The 25,238-nt window shown below is 38.3% G+C and overlaps 1 protein-coding gene across 2 annotated transcripts in view; it reads right to left on the reverse strand.

Moving 5' to 3' along the window:
- Window positions 1-25,238, reverse strand: part of LOC150083777 (folliculin-interacting protein 2) — a 296,503-nt gene that overhangs the window by 217,423 nt on the left and 53,842 nt on the right. For both annotated transcript variants that reach the window (XM_090377482.1, XM_090377483.1), the window contains exon 2: window positions 10,078-10,306. In XM_090377482.1, coding sequence (XP_090233608.1) covers window positions 10,078-10,306 — 229 coding nt within the window. The remainder of the gene's footprint in view (window positions 1-10,077; window positions 10,307-25,238) is intronic.

Below are 25,238 nucleotides of genomic sequence, written 5' to 3' on the forward strand. Positions count from 1 at the left end.
TGGCTTTAAGAAAGAGAAAAGTGCAGAAAATGCCGCATATATTGATCCAGGCTGTGGAATTGAGCGATGAAAGATGTCCTAACAATCTTTGCAGATTTCAAAGGTGCCTTCGACAGACTCTTGTGAGAGATTGTCCTGGCTAGGTTAAGGCAAGATGAATGCCCAAATAACTTATACCTTGTATTTAAAGATTACTTTTCTGATAGAGTAATCAAAGTTAGGACTAAATATTGTGAAGTTGTTAGAAACTTATGTTGAGGTTGTCCTCAGGGTTCGGTGATGGGCCCCTTTGTTTGGAATATTGTCATGGACGAATTCCTGGAAACTAATTTGGATGGAGCCGAGTGTATATAGCCTATGCCAACGACTTAGTTTTATTGGTACACGGTAGCTCTCGTTCGCAGCTTGAGACCAAGGCAGAAAATGCCTTGAGCTCACTGCATGAATGGAGAAAACATAACAGATTGGAAATATCTATGGGGAAGACGGTGCAAATGCTGTTGCAAGGCAAACTCAACATGAATCGGCCTCCTACTGTACAGTGTCTGGAGGGGCAGTCCGATATGCTAGACTGACAAAATACTTAGGGCTATTATTACAGGAAAGACTGTTTTTTTTCACTGAATATATTAAATACCTCAAAAATAAAGTGAGATTATTGTATTCCAAGCTTCAGAGGATAGTGAGGGCTGATTGGGGCATTAAGGGATGTTCGCTGAATTTATTGTATAGTTGTCTCTTTGTTCCAATTGTGACCTACGCCTCTGTGGCTTGGGTGCATTGAGTAGATAATACAGTAATTCAAAAGTACCCTATTCAGGCCCAGAGATTTGTATTAAATAAGTGTCACTCATACTTGTCAGACTGTCTCTTCCGATGCCTTGCAAGTGGTTGCAGGTAGATTACCCGTATCATATGAAGTGCTACTAACAGATCTGTTATATTATACTAAGCATAATATTCGGAAAACAGTTCTTGGAATTACTGCTTGTCCATTAGACAATTATGTATATTCTCGGAATGATTTGAAATTAGAAAAGAATAATACAGGAACAGGTCTATGGCAAGAACAGTGGCAAAGATCAGAAAAGGGTAGACAGACATATCTGTTTTTCCCATCTGTGGAACCCAAGACAAAACCATGATTGCAATTTGGCTGAAAGGCTACTTTTCTATTAACTGGTCATGGCTTGGCACATAAATTATTTGAACTCTGACCTTTGTTCCTGCGGCAGTGTGGAGACTTCTGAACATATCATAAATAAATAAATTTTCTGTTTATACTCCGGGGCGACCAAACGGTCAGAGGAGTTCATAAGATAGACAGAATACAAGAAACAGCAACGTATTAAGTAGTCTCAGGCTTGAACTATTATTATGTTACACTGTTCCCAATATTTAGATATAAGAAATAGTTTAGAAGGTTTTACTATCTCCAAGAAGGTTCTTGGAGAGAGAGATCATCTATGTGTCCTGTTCCCTAATAAAAGATTACTTATTTTAATGAGTTTGTTGGTTTGGTGTTTCAAAGATGACAAAGAATTCTTGATAGTAGAGGCCTTCCTCCTTGAGACTAGGACGGGAACCATACTTATTAAGGTATGTGGAGAGATTTGAGGCATATCATTCCTAAGAACAGGCTGAGTGGCTGATTTTAGTTTTGTTTGTTCTTTTAACTTGCGTTATTATTATTAACAAATATTCTAAATTGAACTCTGCTGCCTTTATAATTAATATCCAAGCCAGAGAGGTGCTTTTGCACCAGTAGTGGTTGGCTCATGGCATTTTGAATGGAATGTCTTCAGCCACTGTCAATCCACCAGAATGATGAAGGCTTCCACAAGTTACTAGCAACTACAGCCTTGTACTTTCTATTACCATTGTACACCAGCAAATTTTACAATTTCATCGACCCAAGTCATCTTCCATCATTTTCTTCGGTGTCTAAAGTCAAGCAGTATCCATTCATTTGGTTCATCTATTATTAGTTCTTGATATGGGACCTTCCCATTTCCATTTTAAGCAGTTTGTTCTTTCAATGATGTAGGAGACCTTGGTTTCTTGGCAAATAAAAGTACACATTTTTCAGTCTCTTTTCAATTATGTTCAAAATTTGCCTCTCCATACTTCTCTGTGTGACCCTCGTGTTTGTAAAGCTTTAGCATTCAATGCTCATTTTTCACAGCCATACGTTAGGACAGAGAGGATACGTGATTAAAAACTTTTTGTTTGAGAGAGTTGAAAGTTCCTCTTCAAGACTATATTAAGCTTTCTAAATGCTTGCCATCCCAATTTTAAGCAACATTAATTTCCATCATGTTATGTCAATGAAATAAGCCACTCATACACCAACGATTAAGTTCAATTATTACTGTAAACAAAATGTGAAAATTTACAATGAAATAAATAAAATAAAACTGATGTGATCTACCATAAAATATAAACTGTATTTACAATAAAATAAAACCGAATTAAAAACATCGTTACAATAAAATGCTATAAAACATACGCAATTAAAAGCGATAAAACCTGTAGCTTTCGGAAGCTTCGGCTTCCTTCCTCAATAGAATCAAAGCTTCTTGCAACATCTCCTTAAATAGCAGGCTCACAGTGCGTCTGAACTGGAAGCGGAAATAGCTCGGAAGCGTGTTAAAAGCGCTCATCCGTACTCAGGATGATAGTTTCAAAGAGAAGATGAATACGCATGCCTCTGTCCCTATTAATAGTATTGTTATCGGATGAGCAGATCTGCAAGCTCTAGAGCCATTTATGGTCCCAGAACCCATGCGCCCGGTCAACAATAACCGCATCCTCTGGGGAGATCCGATGTTGCTTCTCCCAAAAATACTTGGCCACAGCAGACTTACCATAGTCCGCGACTTTTATAGCATTTAGGTGCTCCCTCAGACGATCCCTGAACCGCCGCCTTGTTTCACCTACATAACATTCCTCACAATTCGGGCATTTTATCATATATACGACTCCACTGCTAAGATCATCTGTTATTGGATCTTTTACCTGAGACACGACTGTGTGCAACCTCTGTACTGGAAGCTGCACACAGCATGTCTTATAGCTGCGTAATATTCTAGTTAAACGTTCAGTAAGGCCCGGATAGTAAGGAATGTATGAATTGGCCACAGGTACAAATGGTTCAACTGTTGATGATCCTGCTCAGGTAGCTAACAAACTAAATGAATATTTTGCATTGACATTCACACATGACGAGTTATTCAGGGAGGGGAATGCCAGAGGTGAATTTAACTATGTCAGTAAGCTAGTTAAACTGGTAATAACTGAGAGTAAAGTGGAGTAGAAATTGTTGAAGATAAACACAAGAAAGGCACCTGCGGTGGATGGAATCTATCCAGTTATATTAAAGGATGCAGGAAAGGAAGTAAGCAAACCCTTAGCCATAATACGAGAGCTTCCCTGGACTCGGGGGAGATACCCATGGACTGGAGATGTGCATATGTGACCCCAATCCACAAAGGAGGATCAAAGGGAGACACAGGTAATTACAGACCTGTTAGTTTAACTTCTGTTCCAGGTAAATTAATGGAGGCACTGGTTAAAGAATCGTAGCAGGATCACCTAGAGAAGACTTCAGTTATAGCTCAGACACAGCATGGGTTTGTTAAGGTGAAGTCTTGTCTGACTAATTTGATTGGATACTATGATGTAATCACAAAGGAACTGGACAAAGAATAACTGATATCATATGTTTGGATCTTAGAAAAGTCTTTGATACTGTTGCATATGGAAGACTACTGCACAAATTGGAGCAGTGTGCCATTGGAGGCAAATTGCTGCTATGGATAAAGGGATGGTTGATTGGGAGAAGACAGAGTGTGGTAATCAATGGACACTGCTCTTCATGGACTAATGTTATTAGTGGAGTCCCTCAGGGTTAAGTGTTGGGTCCATTATTGTTTTCTGTATTTATAAATGATATTGATGTTGTTTTGTTTGATGTAGTTATTTGGTTTTTAAGAGCATTAGCAACTAAGGCCATATTTCTCCGGAATATGCGGTGGTCATTCCCTGACCTTTCCGCATTCTCTGTATTTGGTGGTGATGGACTCGAACCACGGTCTAATCAAGAAGCATGTGCTATGCACTGCTGCTCCTTCCCACCTGGCTACGGAGGCGCCAATGATAAATGAAAAGGACCTGGGGGTAATTGTGCAGGCAGATATGAAGTTTTCTGTGTAGTGCAGACAGTCTGCAAGAGTAGCTCATGGTGTCTTGTCAATGATATACAGGAATTTTTCTAGCAGGGATAAGGTGATTATCCCCTTGTATAAGGCAATGGTCAGACCACACCTTGAGTACTGTATACAGGTCTCGAGGCCTCGATTTAAGAACGATGTAGAGCTGTTGGAACGAGTACAGAGAAGGGCAACAAGATTAGTGAGTGGAACAAAGGGTTGCTCTCACGAAGAAAGGCTTAAGTTTTGCAAATTACAGTTCTGGAGACTAGGCACCTCCAAGGTGTATAAAGCCTTAAATGGTTTGAGTATGCTCAATGCTGATGGGATTCTTCGTCTTGCTGAGAATAATCGCCTGAGAGTCATAAATTCAAATTGAGGAAAGACGGTTGTAGTATAGATGTGCAGATGTTTGCCTTTAGCCAGCGGGTGGTTGATTGCTGGAACAAACGTCCATCTATCATTGTAGAAGTTGATAGCTTAAACAGATTCAAGGCAGAACTTGACGAACATTTGGAGCGAATGGATAGGTGAAATAAGGGTGATATCGAAGAAAACAAAGCAATTATAATAAAGTTAAAGGCTTCACAATTAAGAAAGGAATGATATGAAAAGAGCAAAAAAAAAAAAAAAATGAATCACAAATTGTTGATATCTCTACTGAAATTCCAATCACTGATAAAAAAAGAAAAAAATCTAAAAAATGATAGTGGTAAAAGACGAAAATGATCAAATAGAGATTCTTAAAAATATCCGCAGTTCAGGAAATTTAATATATGATGTTTTTGGAAGTATCGAAACTCCTTTGGAAGAAAAGTTTCAATGTGCAATTTTAGCTGCAACAAATAACACTGTTCACTGAATGAAAAAATTTTATCCGAAATTAAGATTCCAGGAGAATTGCAATACAGGCAAACCACGTATAACACGGTACTTCTACAACACGGTTTCGCTCTAACACGATTGATAAATTGCAGCAATCCTCTCACAACATAGTACTTATATAACACGGTTAGAGAATTACGGCAAACCTTGCATAACAGGCTATTTTTGTGAGGGGAAACTCTGCTATTATGTTGGATGTAATTTTTCAACTTTTCTCCACTCTTTTTGAATCCCTGCTGTTGACTCGCTAGACAAAAAAAAAAAAGAGAAATCCTTGTATTTTATTTTGTTAGGAAATCCCGGTGTTATGTTCTGTGCTATTGAACTTGTGCTTGTTGAACCTGTGGAAAAATCTAGATTTCAGAGTTTTATTACTACTGGACAGCACGGCAGGCCATCCAAAATATTTGAGTCATCTAAACGTTGAAGTTATGTTTCTACTACCACAGCATTAATATTAGTAGAGGCATGTGATGCAAGAAAGCAAACTTATGAAGCATCAGCCAAAAAAACCTCCCATTTCATCCATTCATTCCAAATGCCTGTCCACTCTTTTAACCCAGTATCCCACAACACATTTTATAGGAACCTAACTACCATGTTATACGAGGGTTACCTGTAGTTTATTCATCAGACCAAATTATGCCAGATAGTTGTATTGCTGAAGAATACATCTCTAACAATTGAAACACTATTCTCTGGAGCCTTCAGGTTTAGCTTCGCATAAATTACTATTAAAGGTAAATGCAATTGTTATGGTTTTAAGAAACTTAGATATAAAAAATGACTACGTGTAGTGGAAATGTTGTTTGTGAACATGTCACAGGTTTGTACTAGGTTAATACAACTCTTTTCATTCAGCCATTAGATCAAGGCATTATATCCACATTTAAAACTCATTACATCAGAAAATTGTCACAATGGATTTTGGAAAAAAATGATTCCGATTCTATTGAAGTAATGGAGGCATGGAAACATTTCTCAATTGTGGATTGTACCAGAATCAAAGCTTTATCATTCAAAGAAGTAAAACCGTCAATATTAAATGCATATGGAAAAATGTATGGCCAGAGTCAGTTTATTCAGGAAATATGGTCGAACTGGCAGAAAATGGAATCGGTGCAATAGCAGAACTTGCTACGTCAGTAGGAGGGGATTCCTCCCATCATTGAATCCCATCGATGATGGGAGGAATTTTTACGGGTCTTTTTCACAATGTGGATGAGTTAGCTGGGCTCAGGCGAGGGCAGCACAGTTTTTCCTCCCAAATTTCGGGATTTTCATCCATCAAAACAGAAAATCTATCTCAGGACACAAAATTTATAGACAATATATGCAGAGCAAAATGGCCTTAGTCTCCGATGCTTCTAAAAAAATTTAAAAAAACATATGATTACTGAAGATGTTCAAGAACTATGGTAGAAAAAGAGGCTGGCGAAGTGAATTTGGTGGAAATGGCATCAGAGGTAAACAAAACCAATTCAGAGGATGATAGTGCAGATGAAAATTCTAAACTTCCAAAATTTTACTCTAAAAAAGCATAAGGGAAGGCATAAAGTTACTCGAGCAATTAGGATTTTATTTTTTGAATGCAGATTCTTGAATGAAAGGCTTAGTTCCATACAATGAAATTCACAATTTATCAAGCAAAGGCAAACAAAACCAGATTACTGATTTGTTTAAAGAGAGCAGAAGATACACGAAATCTAGAATGGTGCATTTTTGTTAGTTTTGTTGTTAACAAAAGAGTGTATTTTTGTTAGTTTTTTAACAAAAGTGTATTTTTGTTAGCTTTTTGGAACGTAATCCCCCTTTTTGTACTTTTTCTTAGTCCTGTATAACACAGTTTCGCACAATACAACAACATTTTATAGGAACCTACCATGTTATAAGACGGTTACATATAGTTTATTCATCAGACCAAATTATGCCAGATAGTTGTAATGCCGAAGAATACATCTCTAACAATCGAAACACTTTATTCTCTGGAGCCTTCAGGTTTAGCTTCGCATAAATTACTATTAAAGGTAAATGCAATTGTTATGGTTTTAAGAAACTTAGATATAAAAAATGACTACATGCAGTGGAAATGTTGTTTGTGAACATGTCACAGGTGACAGAGCTGGATCGAAAGCATATATTCCATGGATTGATATGTATTCAAATGAAGGGAAATATATTTTTCAACACAGTTTCCTGTGAAATTGCCTTTTAGTATGACAATAAACAAAAGTCAAGGTCAAACATTATCTTCAGTTGGTGTTGACTTAGTATCACCATGCTTTTTGCATGGACAACTGTACATTGCATTAAGTAGAGTGAAGGCAGGTAAAAATCTCTTTGTATTAACTGAAAACGAATCAAAAAACAAAAAAATAGACATGAAAAGTTTATAATCAAATATATAAATTATGTCTTTGTTATTAATTTGTTTTTAGATAATAAAATAATATAATATAATTTTTATACATCTTTTGATTATTAGAAGGAGGTGTGAGGGGTTTATAATCAAATATATAAATTATGTCTTTGTTATTAATTTGTTTTTAGATAATAAAATAATATAATATAATTTTTATACATCTTTTGATTATTAGAAGGAGGTGCGAGGGGTTTATAATCAAATATATAAATTATGTCTTTGTTATTAATTTGTTTTTAGATAATAAAATAATATAATATAATTTTTATACATCTTTTGATTATTAGAAGGAGGTGTGAGGGGTTCTGCCCCCCCCCAAATAAAAATGTATAATTCAGATTCGTGTGACAGTCAGAGGGAACGAAGCAACCTTCTGGCTTGTAAGTGAAATAAATACTTTAAACTGAATAATTCCAATTAGAAACCAATTTAACAGTTTTATTGTTAGTCACAGAGTGACCTGCCTGGTTCACCTACAGCTGTATCCATTCAAGAGTAGTTTCTGCATATCAGTCAAATTTTGCAGGTCACACTACAGGAGTGAAAGAGAAGAAAAACTTCCATTTTTAAAATGTGAGAAATTCACAAAGGGCGGATTTCTTCCTTAGCCACAGCACCACTTCTGAGTAAAATAGTGGATCTCTGAATAAAATTTAGAACTATCTGATAATGAAAAAACAACATGGAAATGAAGCTGCAAGAATTTTCCAACTTTCATCAACAACAACGAAAAGAATAATCAACTCAATTACACTATGTAGATCATAATAGAAAGTAAGGTTGTACTATCCCTCACAAATATTTTAGCATTGTTGGCAGTTCTGCTGACTATATATGTAGTACTCTAATGACAAAGAATCTCACCAGAAAATCACTTAAACTTTCCCAACATATCAGTAAACAGTTATCATGAATTTTATTACATTTATGATAAACAAAAAAAAAGCTTGGGAAAAGTTTCATTCGAATAGTTTTGATCACTGTAGTGTTATGATTAAAAATATTTGTATCCAAAAATCTATGCCACTGTATCAGCAACGACAAAACCTTTTCTACCCTGAATACAAAAAAAAAGCTGAAACAGATATATTGTTCATATAAAATAAAAAAATTAAAAAAAAACAATTAAATCAGAACCCCACTGCTCTATAATTATTTGTGCAGAATTGTTTTCACTACTATATGTCGCTGACAAAATGTAAAACAAATTTACTGATACTATACAGGGTGTCTCAAACATATTGGTACAAACGTTTAGGGGAGGTAGCTAACATCTAAAGGAATGTGAATCGCACAGGAACCCATAACCAGAAACGTCACCATAAGTCTGTACATGGCGCTGTTCATAGTTCGTGAGAGGGAAAATTTCTGGTTTACTCATTCAAGCAGTAGTCGCCGCACAAAGAGCATGCATAGATATATGAACTGTGAGCTGGCAGACATGCACCTGGTGTACGGATTAGCAGAGGGCCCACACAGTGTGTGCCCCCATGCGACACAACATCGCTTTGCAATAAATGTGTGGGCAAGTATGGTCGGTGACTGCTTAGTCGGCCCATACCTGTTATCAACTCACATGAACACCGCTAAATATCGGATCTTTCTTGAACAAGTTCTACCAGGGCTAACTGACGATGTTCCAGCAAATGTGAGATGCAACATTTGGTTTCAACATAAAGGGGCGCCTGCCCATTATGGGAGGTGTGAACAGGCGTTTTGGGCATCGATGGATTGGCCATGGTGGACCCGTTGCCTGGCTCCCACGCTCACCTGATTTATCGAGCCTTGATTTCTTTCTGTGGGTGGGCCCTCAAATCTATCATGTATGAATCGCCTGTGGAGATGGAAATGGATCTCACGACGAGACTCATCTCCGCTGCTGCTACTGTCAATGAAACTCCAGGTGTGTTCGGTCGAACACACTCCAGGTGTGTTCGACCGTGTCCGCCAATCTATCATGTATGAATCGCCTGTGGAGATGGAAATGGATCTTGTGGCGAGACTCGTCTCCGCTGCTGCTACTGTCAAAGAAACTCCAGGTGTGTTCGACCGTGTCCGCCAATCCATGCTGCGTTGGTGTCACGCATGCATCGTGTCTCATGGCAGAACCTTCGAGCATCTGTTGTAAAATCATGAAATGCATCCATCTCATACTCCATTGTTAATATTATGTCAAATAAATGTTTGCCACTAATTACTGCCTTGTGTGATTTCTGCTTCTTGTGCCTCTGCTACTACTTTCCCGTGATGTTTCCGGTTATGGGTTCCTATGCGATTCACATTCCTTCAGATGTTACCTACCTCCCCGAAACATTTGTACCAATATTTTTGAGACACCCTGTATGTAGCTGACAAATAAAAAAAATAAATAAATAAAAAATACTTTTTCATAATATACACTATTTATGGGTGACCACATGCCATTAAATCCCCATTTCTTCTCTTAACTAATATCCAGATATCTAAAATGGATTCACCATGAAAAATTGATTAGATGTAAAATTCAGTCTGAAAAAGACAAGGGAAGCTAGCAACCTAATTTTTGATTTGGATACTCACTTCATACATAGTAACTGTTTCACTATAAGTATTTTCCTTATGAGAATCATTTTTCTGGAATGTTTTATCCTTCTTAATAAATGATCTATAAGATAAGTTGCAATGTGATTCCTCTTCCTTTCGTTTAATTGCTTTTGAGTCAAATAGCAATTTTCTATCTTGTCCATCACGTTCCTGAAATAACAACACTCGCACTTGTTCTTGACTGTTGAAAGGTGGAGAATTCCATCTAAAAAAAAAAAATTATATATATATATATATACACATATACACACACACACACACACTAAATTGAAAAAATATAATTAGAAAAAAAGAATTAATATTGGATATGACCATCAAGAACTTTAATGACATCAGTTTCTGTAGATACTTTCTATGAGCATTTGGTATGTGGGAATTAGAAGCTTACTCCACTCATTCACTAAAACTGCAACTAGTTCTTTGAAGTGGGAAGTCTTGTTCGGGGCTAACTTATTTGGACATAACTGAACATCCCAGAGATGTTCAATTATGTCAAAATCAGAGTCCCAAACTGGAAATAGGGTGCTATTATTTATAGACTGTTTTCCTAACAAAGTGTTACCATGCTGATACAAATACTACTAGCCATGTGGCACAATGGAACCAAGTTTTTGCTAAACCTAAAAAACAAAAAAGGAAAAGAAAACTGCCTGCTTCAACTACACAAGGAGGCAACTAATTCTAGTAATTAACACTCACCGGCTAAAAGAAAACTTCTGACAACCTAGGGTTATAACTCTTGATCTGAATTTATAGCTACTAGTGCAAAACTGAAAATTTACTTTCATATATTTAACAATCTCCTCTGAGTCTTAAAGACTTGGATCAGATCCCCACTAAAATACCTAATTGTCAGGCTGTGGTGGTTCAAACATTTTAAGTCTTGTCATAAACAAAATTGTAGGAATCTGAATAGATCAGAACAAGAGAACATTAAGAATAAGGGATCTTAGCATTTAGTTAACAGGTACAGAGTAATACTGAGAAACAGTTGTGAGTTAAGAATTAAATTTGAAAAGTGTCTGCAATTCTGTCTGGGAGGAAGAGTTGAAAGTCTCACAGGGTAGAATTTCTTCCAGAATGGTCTGGGAGAAACAGAATACTTGGGATTTTTTTTTTTTTTTTTTTTATGTAAACCCCAAACACAAAAAAGGTATTAAAACCTATAATACTTAGAACTTTAAGTATTACTCTAAGGATCTTCTTTTTTTTTTTTTTTTTAGGAGCATTAGCAACTAAGGCCATATTGCTCCGGGATATGCGGTGGTCATTCCTGACCTTTTCACATCCTCCGTATTAGGTGGTGACGGGCTCGAACCCCGGTCTAATCAAGAAGCGTGTGCTATGCACTGTTGCTCCTTCCCACCTGGCTACGGAGGTGCCACTCTAAGGATCAACAATATTAACACAAAAAGGTATTAAAACCTATAATACTTAGAACTCTGCACGAGCTGTTAGTTGAGAATATGAAAGAAGATACCTTGTTGACATTAGACTTGAATTTCCATAGATTGTAATTTTCAGAAAATTACATGTGAAGGGAGGTTTCTCACATTAGCATTAGTAAGGGCATATTGACGCAAGAAAGCAAGCTTATGCAGCATCAGCCAAAAAAAAAAAAAAACACGGCTCCCATTTCACCCCTCCGTTCGTTCCAAATACCTGTCCAGCTCAGCCTTAAATTTATTTAGGTTATCAACTTCCACAACAAAAGATGGGAGTCTGTTCCACCTATCAACTACACGCTGGCTAAAGACAAACTTCCACACATCTATCCTACAACTGTCTTTCCTCGATTTGAATTTATGACCTTTCAGGTGATTATTCTGAGCAAGAGGAAGAATCCCATCAGCATTGAGCATGCTCAAACCATTCAAGGCTTTATACACCTCAATCAGATCACCTTGCAGATGCCTAGTCTCCAGACACTGTAATCTGCAAAACTTAAGCCGTTCTTCGTAAGAGCAACCCTTCGTTCCATTCACTAATCTTGTTGCCCTTCTCTGTACTTGTTCCAACAGCTCTACATCCTTCTTAAAATGAGGCCTCCAGACCTGTATACAGTACTCAAGGTGTGGCCTGACCATTTCCTTATACAAGGGGATAATCACCTCCTTATTCCTGCTAAAAAAATTCCTGTATATCAGTGACAAGACACCATGAGCTACTCTTGCAAACCACCTGCAATGCTCAGAAAATTCATATCTGCCTGCACAATTACCCCCAGGTCCTTTTCATTCTCTACCACTGTCAGTGTAGTACCACAGAGTTGATACATTACTCTGGGGTTACTGCTAATAGGAAATATGAGTTTGAAATTGGGCACTAAAAGGATGCTAACTTGTTGTAGCAAGTGTTCGGATGGGTTCGGAAGAGAAAGGGAGGATTATAGAAATCAATTAGGAAGAAAAAGTGCCCATGACGTGCCCATATCATTAAAAAAGACAGGCAGCAGAAACTGAACATCTGCTAGAGAGTAGAGAGACTTTGTTAGAGATGAATTATTAATAAACCTAACTGTTGTGTTTTGAATCAAGTCTAGAAGCCTGAGAGAAGTTATGGCGACCCCCAGATGTGGGAACAATATTATATGCAGGGCTGATATGAGATTTCTACCGAGTGAATAGCTCAGTACAAATCTTGTACTGAGCTATTCGTCAGAAGTAGCTCGGTTCAGAAGAAAAGTAATTCCAATAACGAAAGAGAAAACCCAGTTTTTTAGATGCAGAGAATGCAATATTTGTAATGTGCTTATGCCAAGAGAGACAAGTCACAGTAATTCCTAACAGAGATATATAATCTTGTCTAGAAATAAGTCTTCAAAAATAAGCACAGGAGCAGAATCCTTTTTACGAGATATAAGACAGGAAATATTTTAGAATGACTGAAATCAACTAAGTTATCTTTGCCTCACTGGAGATTATCTAGAAGTTAGCATTTATGGAATTGGTAGAGGATATTCAAAAAGCTGAAGCAGTTTGTACGGGACAAAGTTTCTGAAACTGATGCAATCTGCTATCACCAGCAGATTGCATTCCACAGATAGGCTTTCCAGTCAATGGAAGAAGGTCATTAATATATTAATATACAAGAAATACTAAATCTTGGGAAACACCAGTGTTAGTGGAGAAGTTAGCAGATGGAGAGCAATGTACCATCACCTGCAGCAAGCCATCACTGAGAATGGATATCCAGAAAACAGTCAACAATACATAAGATGAAAGATTTAGAACACTACGCCAAAGACAATCAAAAACTTTGAAATATCAAGAGAAACTGCTAGAGTTTCACCAAACATTTCCATTTAAATTGTCCATAGAGGGGAAACATAAGCCATTACATCACCAATGCATCAACACAGAGAATCCATATGGGCAATCATTGATCAGATGGAAGGTTTCTAGATAGTTTAAAAGTTGGCGGTTAATGGATTTCTCCATTACTTTAGGAGTAGAAGTGCAATGGGATGATAACTGAAGGGAAGGACTTGTCATCCTTTTTAGGAACTGGCTGGATATGAGGAAATTTGCAAGCAGAAGAGAAAACACCTGTCGAATAAGAAAGTGAAAAAAAAAATAATAATAAATAAAATAAAAGGGTGGTACAGAACAGGAGTAAGTTCAGGGTACAGGTTTTGAGAACAAGTGAAGAAATACCATCAGGACTTGGTGCTTTCTTGCCATCAAGACTGTTCACAATTCTTCTGCCGGAGGACCACAAAAGGCACTGAATGGAGTGTATGGGGAATGGTAGGAGGTGGTTTACCAGGATCATCAATACACAAGTTGGAAGAAAAATAGGTTTCTAGTAGGTCAGCTTTATCTTTGGCTAAAGTGACAATAGTGCCATCCGGTGTTGACAGAGATGGGCAAAAGTTATGACCAATAGCTTTGGCAAGAGACTAGAATGCTTGACTACCATTTGAACAAGAAGCAAAGTTTTCTACTCTTAGCCTGTTCAAAATCTGGTTTGGACTGATTACTTACTGCTTTACAATCGTTGACAGCTTTTGTGGAGTCAGAAAATTAACCTGGAGATTTGGATACAAGCAAATTGCAATATACAACATTCTTATCTTGCACAGCCTTAGTGCATTTATTGAGATTTTAAAGTGGGGCATGGGATAAAGGATTCCATCTCTACAAGAATAATTTCACTGACACGATCTGAGCAAACATTGCCATCAGAATATTTGAAACAATAATCTGACCAATGAAAAGAAATCTCACAGATCATCCCATTTTGCATTTTTTTTTTTTAATTCCAAACAACACAAGGTTGAGATTGACTATTGGAGAAATGCTCCACTGGAGAAGAGACCATCGCCAAGTTGTGATCTCAGGTGCCTCAAGGACCACTCACCTTGACCATTACTTAGAAGCTGTTTGTGAGAAAAAGATCAAGCATTTGGCTGTGGTTAGATTGTCTGGTATTCTGGTAGGTAAATGAACAATCCATGCACAAAAGCCTCAGCATCTCAACCAGCTGGATCTGTGTGACTAGAAAACAGAAGCAAGCTGGAGTTGTGTACATTAAAATCACCAAGGAAAATTACCTCACTGGAGAAAGTAGTTTCAAGGAAGTCAAAAAATTCCAAGTGATCAGTGGAGCTGAGAGAATGATAGAGGCAACAGATGAATTTGAGAGAATGTAGTGGAGAGATTAAGCCAGAGACGATCGAAAAGAAGAGATTCCAAATTCCTAAGTCTCTGACAGGGAATATCAGAACAGATATACACAAAAGTACCACCATTGAAACAAAAGGAATCATACAGCGAATAATTCGGACAACTGATATCAGCAGTAGTTGAAGCAACAGAACTGGGATTCTGTCTGAAAAAGTACATGGGGTTTCCGACTAAGTGGAAATAGACATCACTGAGATTAGAACTGGGACCACGTATATTTATGAAATGAATGAGGAAGTGTTTGGGAGGTTTAGATTTTTTCACAAACTAGTTTGTTCTATTAGTTTGACAATTCATGTAGACAGCAGTAAGGAGGGGAGGAAATGTTGTATGAAGTAATGAAATTTTTGAATATGGTATACACATAGCAAGAATATACCCAGCTCCTTGACATAATGTGGCTCAACAATGCACCTCACATACACACTACTTGGACTCCCTCCGGTCGCTATCTGACAGAGTAGAGGCAGTGATTACATAATAGCTAATCCTGAAGCCTCCTGGAGAGATACCAATTGGTTCAGTCTGGTGGACTATCTAGCGGCCTGTCTGCAAAAACCATTTTAGAGCTATACTGTCAAAATGCAAGGAAGATTTGATCTCACCAAGGTGTCCATCGTAACCTCAAAAGACATCAATCATATTGCATGACAGAAGAGATGGGGGGGGTTGCTGGAGACTCAACATGGGTTCCGCCACTTCGAGCCTCCAACAAGCAAAATGGTGATATTACACAAGTTGATGAATCATCTACCACCTAGTGTTCCTTTGTGTGGTGTGAACACCACATCTCGATTCCCTGCTTACATTGGTTTGCACCTCAGTTGTCACCTCCAGTATACTAAGTGCCACAATTTAGGACTTGCTTGTGGGGATTATACCCAGGGGTAACTAACAGTCCCACCATCATGAAGGTGCAAGCAGAGGATTTGGCTGTCACAGAACAACTAGACTTTGCCAAAAATTCTGTCCACTTCACTCTCCCATGAATATCAGTTCCATTAGCATTTTAGACTCCCAAGTAGCAAGCCCACTTTCCATACATGAGTCTGACAGCTTCAAAGACAAAACTTCTCTCTGTGAATACAAGGTGAGGCGAGAGGGAATCAGATGGCAAAGTGAGTAAGTAGAAACATCTAACTGTGACTTCGGTTCCAAGAAAAATAAAGGTAAGTCAGTATTTAAAGAAGTACTCCAGGTTCTTCTTGGCAAGAATATTCCTTCACAGTGTACAATGTGTATATTGTGAGGGAATGGCTTCTTTACAATTGCCCTAAAGTATCAATACTCCTCCCAAGTACCCAGACATAAATCTCATTGAAATTTTATATAAAATTCACAGCATGGATCTATTAAGGCAGCGGTTTCAACTTTTTTTTAATAACGGCACCCCTCAGTAATTTATTTTATTTTGCGGCACCCCTACTCAATTTTCTACTTGTTAGTAGTAGTGTCATGTGATGCAAGAAAGCAAGTGTATGAGCTTATGTAGCATCAGCCAAAAAAAAAAAAAAAAAACACAAAAAAAAAAATACTGTTATATCTATATAAAGTAATATGAAAAGAAAGAAAGTTAATAAATTGTAACAAACTAACTAATACTTATGGGCCAATGCATTTGCTAGAGTAATTATGCATTACGACCATAATGTGTATAAAATATGTTGTATAATATTGAAGACAATACCAAGATGGATTTAAAGAAACATTATTGTTGTTGTTATTGTTATTTGGTTTTTAGGAGCATTAACAACTAAGGCCATATTGCTCCGGGGATATGTGGTGGTCATTCCCTGACCTTTCCACATCCTCCGTATTTGGTGGTCACGGGCTCGAACCCCGGTCTAATCAAGAAGCGTGTGCTACGCACTGCTGCTCCTGCCCACCTGGCTACGGAGGCACCTTTAAAGAAACGTAAGGGATAAAGTAAGGTAATATATATATATATATATATACAAAAAATTAAAATATATACATAAAACTTATCGTTATATATATATATATATATATGTATAAATATAACATTAAAAAATATGTTATATGATATTTATTACAATAATATAATTATAAAAATTACATTTCATAATACAAATTATATACACTTGGTCGTCCACTTACGACCTATGCGACTTACGACCACAAAAAATTTGATTTTGTAAATTTCATTTGTATTAATTTTTACATTAATTTTAGATTGTATTTTTGTGTTTACAGTACATTATGTACAGTATTATTTTTCAAATTATGACAATACTGTATATGTAATTATAGATCGTAGTTTTGTATTTTTTATAAACAGTATGAATAATAAACCAATTAAAATGTACAGAGCGTTTGAATTTAACCTCCTAGAGAGAGATAGCCTAGGCGTAGAAACGAAGTAAAAGATAAAAGCATTACTGTATTTAAAATGAAAAATAAAAGATGATAAAAATTTAAAAGATTATAAAAATAAATTATAAAGATAATAAAAAGATTAGAAAGGTTAAAAAATACTGTTAATAAATATATGGCCGACATACGACCAGATCGACTTACGACCTGTCAGTCAGAACAGAAGTCGGTCGTAAGTCGACGACCAACTGTATATACAGTATATAATTTTATTCTTTATATAGAAGTACTAAGTAAACATCAATTATAGATCAGCACAAAATTAAAAAAGATACTGTACACCTTTTTATACTGAAATAAACATATAAATTAAAAAATAATAAGTTTAAGTAACTTAAACCCAAATTACGTGGCACCCCTGTTGTGGTTTTCAACCGTGGCACCCCGGTTGAAAACCACTGTGTTAAGGGGAGATCTTGTCTAGCCAATCTAAATAGCTATGACAACAATAAAAAATGAATTGGACGCAAAAATTAAATTTTGCCATCATATACTTATGATTTCAGTACAGCTTCTGACATTGTTCCACATGAAACACTGTACAAATTGGAGAAGTGTGGCATCAGGGGCAAGTTAATAAACTAGTGCTGTTCTGCTTGGACTAATCTGCTAAAGGCAGTGGAGATGGAAGGAGAGATGAAGATGCAGTAACAAAGAAACTAGATGCAAAAAATAAATTTCAATATCACATATTTGGATTTCAGGAAAGCTTTTAATACTGTTTCACATAAAAGACTGCTGTACAGATTGGACCAGTGTGGCATTAATGGCAAGTTGCTGCTATGGGTAAAAGGATGGTGGAGTGGGAGAAGACAGAGGGTGGTAATCAATGGACATTGTTCTTCATGGACTAATGTTATTAGTGAAGTCTCCCAAGGTTCAGTGCTGGGCCCATTGTTCTTTACTATATTTATTAATGAAGATATACCAGGCTTAATTATTATTATTAGCCATATGATGCAAGGAAGCCTGAGGCTTATGCTGCACTAGCAAAAAGAAAAAAAATTTGAGTTACCCTGAGAGAGAGAGAGAGAGGGGGAAATCACCAAGAAAAAGAAGAATAATGATATCCAGCTCAGGACCCTGGGTATGCCAAGCCCATACTCACCAATGTCGGCCTGTGGGGTTATGTTATAACCCCACAGGCCGACATTGGGACCCTGGCACACCCAGGGTCCCAAGCTGGACACCACCACCACTCCTCTCTTCCCTGGCGATTTTCTTCTACGTCTCTCTCTCTCTCTCTCTCTCTCTCTCTCTCTCTCTCTCTCTCTCTCTCTCTCTCTCTCTCTCTCTCTCTCTCTCTCTCTCAGGGTAAGTCAGAAATTCTCTCTAGGCCAGCACAGCAAAAGCCTCAGGCCTCCCTGCACCATGTGGCCAATGATGATTATGATAATAATACAGAGTGGACACTTGCTCAATTACTCCCAGTGCCATCATTGTATGAACATGGAACTAACAGCCATCAAAACCCAGAGAATACTAACATGCATGCTCAATGCTAATAAAGCCATTACTGTATTTGGATTTGATTAGCGTTAATGGAGCGTAGCAAGTTCGATTTACATTGCTTTTATCGTTATGATAATTATAATTATTTGTTTAGTTGTTTGGTGACATCGTATGCAGACAGAAAGAAGTATTTCTTTATGTCTAATGTTTGCAGATGACACACAGGTTGGCAGGGTGGTTAATCACAGTAATCAGGATATGGTACAATACAATCTAGACAAATCAGCCGGAATGGCTGAGAAGTGGTAATTAAAACTTAACATTGACAAATGCAAGGTACGGCATAAGGGTAATAGAAACTCCCTATTAACATACAACTTTGTGGTACTGTACTAAGGGTATTGGAAAATAAAAAAGACCTGGGGGTAATTGTGCAGTCAGATATGAAGTTCTCTATGCTGTGTAGACAGGCTGCTAGGATGGCTTGTGGGGTTTTGTCAATGATATACAAGGACTATGCTGGAAGGGATAAGGAGGCGATTATCCCATTGTACAAGGCAATGGTTAGGCTGTATCTTGAATAACACATACAAGTCTGGAGGCTTCATTTTAGAAAGGATGTAGATCTGCTGGAATGGGTGCAGAGAAAGGCAGTGAGAGATTGGTGAGAACAGATGGGTGGTCTTATCAAGTAAGGCTTCAGTTCTGTTAAGTGCAGCATCTGGAGACTACGCATCTGCAAGGCAATCTGATTGAGGTGTTTAAGGCTTTGAATGGATTAAATGTGTTCAGTGCCAATGGCCGCCTTCTTTTTGCCCAGACTACACACATTAAGAGGGCATAAATTCAAATTGAGGAAAGATGGTAGGATATAGAATAGATATGTAGATGTTTGCCATTTAGCTAGTTGGTGGTTGATAGCTTGTTGCTGTTGTAGGGTTTTATGTAAATCAGCAACTTAGGCCATATTGTGCCATTGACTGCTGGAACAAATTTCCATCTTGTAGCAGAAGTGGGTAGTTTGAATAAATTCAAGGTAGAAATAGATGAACTATTGGGGGTGGGGATGGTCAGGTGATGCAGGATTTTTTTTTTTTCTGCTGATGCTTTATAAGCTTGCTTTCACTACTAACATTAATTTTTATTAGGGGGTCCCTCAGGATTCAGTACAGGATGATTGCAACACAGATATAAAAATTTGCTTTTGGCCACAAAGTAACTGTTTATTAAATAAATAATGGCTTCCATCTGGTGAAGGGGAGTGAATAGTTTAAATAATATAAGGAAGAATTAGACAAATTGTTAATGGGACTGGACAAAAACTGTCTTATTAGGGCCACCCAAGTGTATTATGTCCATAAATTGCATGTGTTATGGTCAATCGGCTTGTTTTGCTGGATGAAAAACCTGAGTTCCAGGGGAGTGGGGAACTTGCTATCCATACCCAAGACCAACTACCTCAGTCACAGAGTTAAAAAAAGACCAAAGAAAAAAGCCTCACATCATTGATGAAATCTACACTTAAATAGAAAGGGTGCAAGAATATTTGCTGATGCTATCGAGGCAGTGTTAGGTGGGTCGGAAAACTGCTAGCTTGGGGGGAGACAAAGACCAATAGATTGACAGTAGCCACTGGCAGAGGTGAAAGAGATTCTTGCACTGCTTCTATTAGAATGAGCAGAAGCCTGAAAAACAAGATGCATGGTATTTCAGAGACTGCTGGGAGCCATTGCGGTACAAGTAAACACATGGGTTGTGTTAGGGTAGCTAAGAATAGAAACAGGTGCAGGTATACTTGCGTGTACACCAATGCTAGGAGTTTAGTAAATAAATTTGATGAATTTGAGGTATTGCTCAAAACATCGAAGGCAGATATTGTTGGGATATCAGAGACGTGGTGTCACACAGATATAAGGGATGCAGAACTGCAATTTGGGGAGTACAACGTCTACAGAAAGGATAGACAGGATAGGAAGGGGGGAGGGGTTATGCTATTAGTTAAGAAACACATAAAAACCAAGGAAGTGAAGCCAGTCGACATCGCTGGACAGTGCAGTGTGGAGTCAGTTTGGTGTGACATAAACATTGGGAGATCAAAATTGAGAGTAGGAGTGTGCTATATGCCTAATGACTCTGATGAGTATAATAAGGAACTGTACAGGGAAATAGAGTGGGCCAGTAAATCAGAGTGTCTTATAATGGGAGATTTTAATTTCCCAGATATTGACTGGAATTTGGGGGCTGGTTACTCACACACTAGCAGGGCTTTTGTGGATTTATTGGATGATTGTTTTCTACATCAGCATGTTAGGGAGGCAACTAGAGGGAGTAATATTCTTGATTTGATTATCAGCAGTGATTCTTCATGCATTAAGAATCTGCAGATAAATGAACCACTAGGTGGCAGTGATCACAGTGTGCTGAAGTGGGATTTACTCAAAGAGGTAACTACCATTAGGGGTAAAGGGAAGGGTTATTGCTTCCGTAAAGGCGACTACGATGGACTGAGACAGTATTTAAATTCTATACAGTGGGACCAACTGATGATGTTACCAACAGCAAATTCAAAATGGGAAGCATTCAAAGAACTTATCTTGGAAGCTACTAGGCTTTACATACCAACTAAGAAATATTGTTCAAGGTTTAGGCCAAAATGGATGTCAGATGAACTAATGAGGCATATGGCAGAGAAGAAAAATGCATGGGATACATACAAATTAACACATGACACAGAAGCCTATGATAGATACAAGTTGATATGCTTGTTTGTTGTTTGTTATTTGGTTTTTAGGAGCATTAGCAACTAAGGCCATATTGCTCCGGGATATGCGGTGGTCATTCCCTGACCTTTCCGCATCCTCCGTATTTGGTGGTGACGGGGTCGAACCCCGGTCTAATCAAGAAGTGTGTGCTACACACTGTTGCTCCTTCCCACCTGGCTACGGAGAGTTGATATGCAACCAAGTTACAAAGGAGGTTAGGCAGGCGAAGGCAGATTACGAGAAATCCTTGGCAAGGGATGCAAAGAAAAACAGCAAAGAGTTCTTTACTTATGTAAACTCTAGAAGGAAGGGGATGAATCAGATTGGTCCACTTGATATTGATGGGTCAAGTGTTGATGATCCTGCTCAGGTAGCTAACAAACTAAATGAATATTTTGCATCGACATTCACACATGAGGAGTTATTCAGCGAGGGGAATGCCGGAGGTGTATTCAACTCTAGCAGTAAGCTACAGAATCTTGAAATAACTGGGAGTAAAGTGGAGGAGAAACTGTTGAAGATAAACACAAGAAAGGCACCCGGGGTGGATGGGATCTATCCAGTTATATTAAAGGAGGCAGCAAAGGAAGTAAGCAAACCCCTAGCCATAATTATGAGAGCTTCCTTGGACTCCGGGGAGGTACCCATAGACTGGAAATGTGCAAATGTGACCCCAATTCACAAAGGAGGATCAAAGGCTGACACAAGTAATTATAGACCTGTGAGCTTAACTTCTGTTCCAGGAAAATTAATGGAGGCACTGGTTAAAGAAGCACTGCAGGATCATTTAGACAAGACTTCAGTTATAGCTCAGACACAGCATGGTTTTGTTAAGGGGAAGTCTTGCCTCACCAACTTGATTGGATACTATGATGCAGTCACAAAAGAACTGGATGCAGGGAATAACTTTGATATTATATACTTGGATCTTAGAAAGGCTTTTGATACTGTTGCACATGGAAGACTTCTACACAAATTGGAGCAGTGTGACATTGGAGGCAAATTGCTGCTATGGATAAAGGGGTGGTTGAGGGGGAGAAGACAGAGAGTGGTAATCAATGGACACTGCTCATCGTGGACTGATGTTATTAGTGGAGTCCCTCAGGGCTCAGTGTTGGGTCCATTATTGTTTTCTGTATTTATAAATGATATTGATGATGGTATATCGGGCTTAATGTCCAAGTTTGCAGACGATACAAAGGTTGGCAGGGTTGTCAAGGACACTACTGACACTATGCTGCTGCAACAGGATCTGGAAAGGTTGAGCAGATGGGCTGAGAGGTGGCAAATGAAGTTTAACATTGACAAATGTAAAGTACTACACATGGGAAACAGCAACCCCAGAGCAACGTATCAACTCTGTGGTACTACACTGACAGTGGTAGAGAATGAAAGGGACTTGGGGGTGGTTGTGCAGGCTGATATGAAGTTCTCTGAGGAGTGCAGACGGGCTGCAAGAGTAGCTCATGGAGTATTATCAATGATATACAGGAATTTTTCCAGCAGGGATAAGGAGGTGATTATTCCATTGTATAAGGCGATGGTCAGGCCACACCTAGAGTACTGTATACAGGTCTGGAGGCCTCATTTCAAGAAGGATGTAGAGCTGCTGGAACGAGTACAGAGAAGGGCAACAAGATTAGTGAATGGAACAAAGGGGTGCTCTTACGAAGAAAGGCTTAAGTTTTGCAAATTACAGTGTCTGGAGACTAGGCACCAGCGAGGTGATCTGATAGAGGTGTATAAAGCCTTGAATGGTTTAAGCATGCTCAATGCTGATGGGATTCTTCCTCTAGCTCAGAAAAATCACCTGAGAGGGCATAAATTCAAATTGAGGAAAGACAGATGTAGGATAGACGTGCGGAAATTTGCCTTTAGCCAGCGGGTGGTTGGTTGGTGGAACAGACTTCCATCCCTTGTGGTGGAGGTTGATAGCCCAAATAAGTTTAAGGCTCAGCTGGACAGGTATTTTGAACGAACAGAAGGGTGAAGTGGAAGTGGGTTTTTTTTTTTTTTTTTTTGGCTGATGCTGCATAAGCTTGCTTTCTTGCATCAAATGCCTCTACTAATGCTAATGCTAATCTAAATCCAGGCTTTTTCCAACGGTGCAGGAAGAACAGTGATTATAACCACTGTGCTACCCACATGGAAAAGGATTGGCATTTTTTTTTATTAAATTAGGATGGATCCAAGCCAGACGATGGCAAATCTGCTACACGCTGCCATTTTGTGTTGTAGTGTTACAAATCTAGAGCTGCTGGAATGAGTACAGAGAAGGGCAACAAGATTAGTGAATGGAACAAAGGGGTGCTCTTACGAAAAAAGGCTTAAGTTTTGCAAATTACAGTGTCTGGAGACTAGGCACCAGCGAGGTGATCTGATAGAAGTGTATAAAGCCTTGAATGGCTTGAGCATGCTCAATGCTGATGGGATTCTTCCTCTCGCTCAGAATAATCAGTTGAGAGGGCATAAATTCAAATTGAGGAAAGACAGATGTAGGATAGACGTGCGGAAATTTGCCTTTAGCCAGCTGGTGGTTGGTTGGTGGAACAGACTTCCATCCCTTGTCGTGGAAGTTTATAACCTAAATAAGTTTAAGGCTCAGCTGGACAGGTATTTTAAACGAACAGAGGGGTGAAGTGGAAGTGGTTTTTTTTTTTGGCTGATGCTGCATAAAGCTTGCTTTCTTGCATCAAATGCCTCTACTAATGCTAATGCTAAATCCATATTCTGCTACATGGCAGACTAGGATATTGTATACACACAGCATAAAAGTCATATATAATTTAGTTCCAATCATTAAAACTAATCAACTTTCTTTTTTGGAGTATTGTGCAATCAAGCAGCACGTGAAGATCTTTTACTGGTCCATGTGCACAGCACAATAAACTTCACCCATGTTCAGGTCATGTAGCAGATTCAGCACAATGAACTGAATACATGTCCTATCCCCCACTCCTGGCTCATGTCGTATAAGCTTGTTTTCTTGCATCATTTGCCACTAGATATTTAGTGCCCTTGTCAACTGCCTTATAGTGGATTTGTTATTAGCATAGGCACATGATGTAAGAAAGCAAGCTTATACATCATCCACCAAAAAAAAAAAAAAAAAAACCATTTCACTGATCCATTCGTTCCAAATGTTTGTCTATTTCTGCCTTGAATTTATTTAAGCTATCAACTTCCACAACACAAGTTTGTAGTAGTAGTAGTGGCATGTGATGCAAGAAAGCAAGTGTATGAGCTTATGCAGCATCAGCCAAAAAAAAAAAAAACAAAACACACACACCATTCCCTCCTTAAATTTATTTAACCTATTAACTTCCACAACAAATGGAAGTTTGTTCCAGCAATTAACCACCCGCTGGCTAAAGGCAAATTTCCGCACATCTATTCTACATCTGTCTTTTCTTAATTTGAATTTATGCCCCCTTAGAATAGTAATCTGAACAAGCGGAAGGATCCCATCAGAATTCAGCGTGCTCAACCCATTCAAGACCTTATACACCTCAATCAGATCACCGCGCAGTTTTGCCTAGTCTCCAGCCACTGCAATTTGCAGAACTTAAGCCTCTCTTGGTAAGAGGATCCCTTCATTCCCCTCAATCTTGTTGCTCTACTCTGTACTCGTTCTAGCAAATCCACATTCTTCTTAAAATGAGGTTTCCAGACTACGCAGTACTCAATGTGAGGCCTAACCATTGCCTTATACAAGGGGATAATCACCTCCCTATCACTGCTTGCAAAATTCCTGTATATACTGCAGTGTAGACAGACGCTGGCAGTCTGTCTGCACTGCACAAACAACTTCATATCTGACTGCACAATTATCCCCAGGTCT

This window comes from Mastigoproctus giganteus, chromosome 7, assembly GCF_048544385.1.
Source record: "Mastigoproctus giganteus isolate SK-2022 chromosome 7, ASM4854438v1, whole genome shotgun sequence".
Classification (NCBI taxonomy): Eukaryota; Metazoa; Arthropoda; class Arachnida; order Uropygi; family Thelyphonidae; genus Mastigoproctus; species Mastigoproctus giganteus.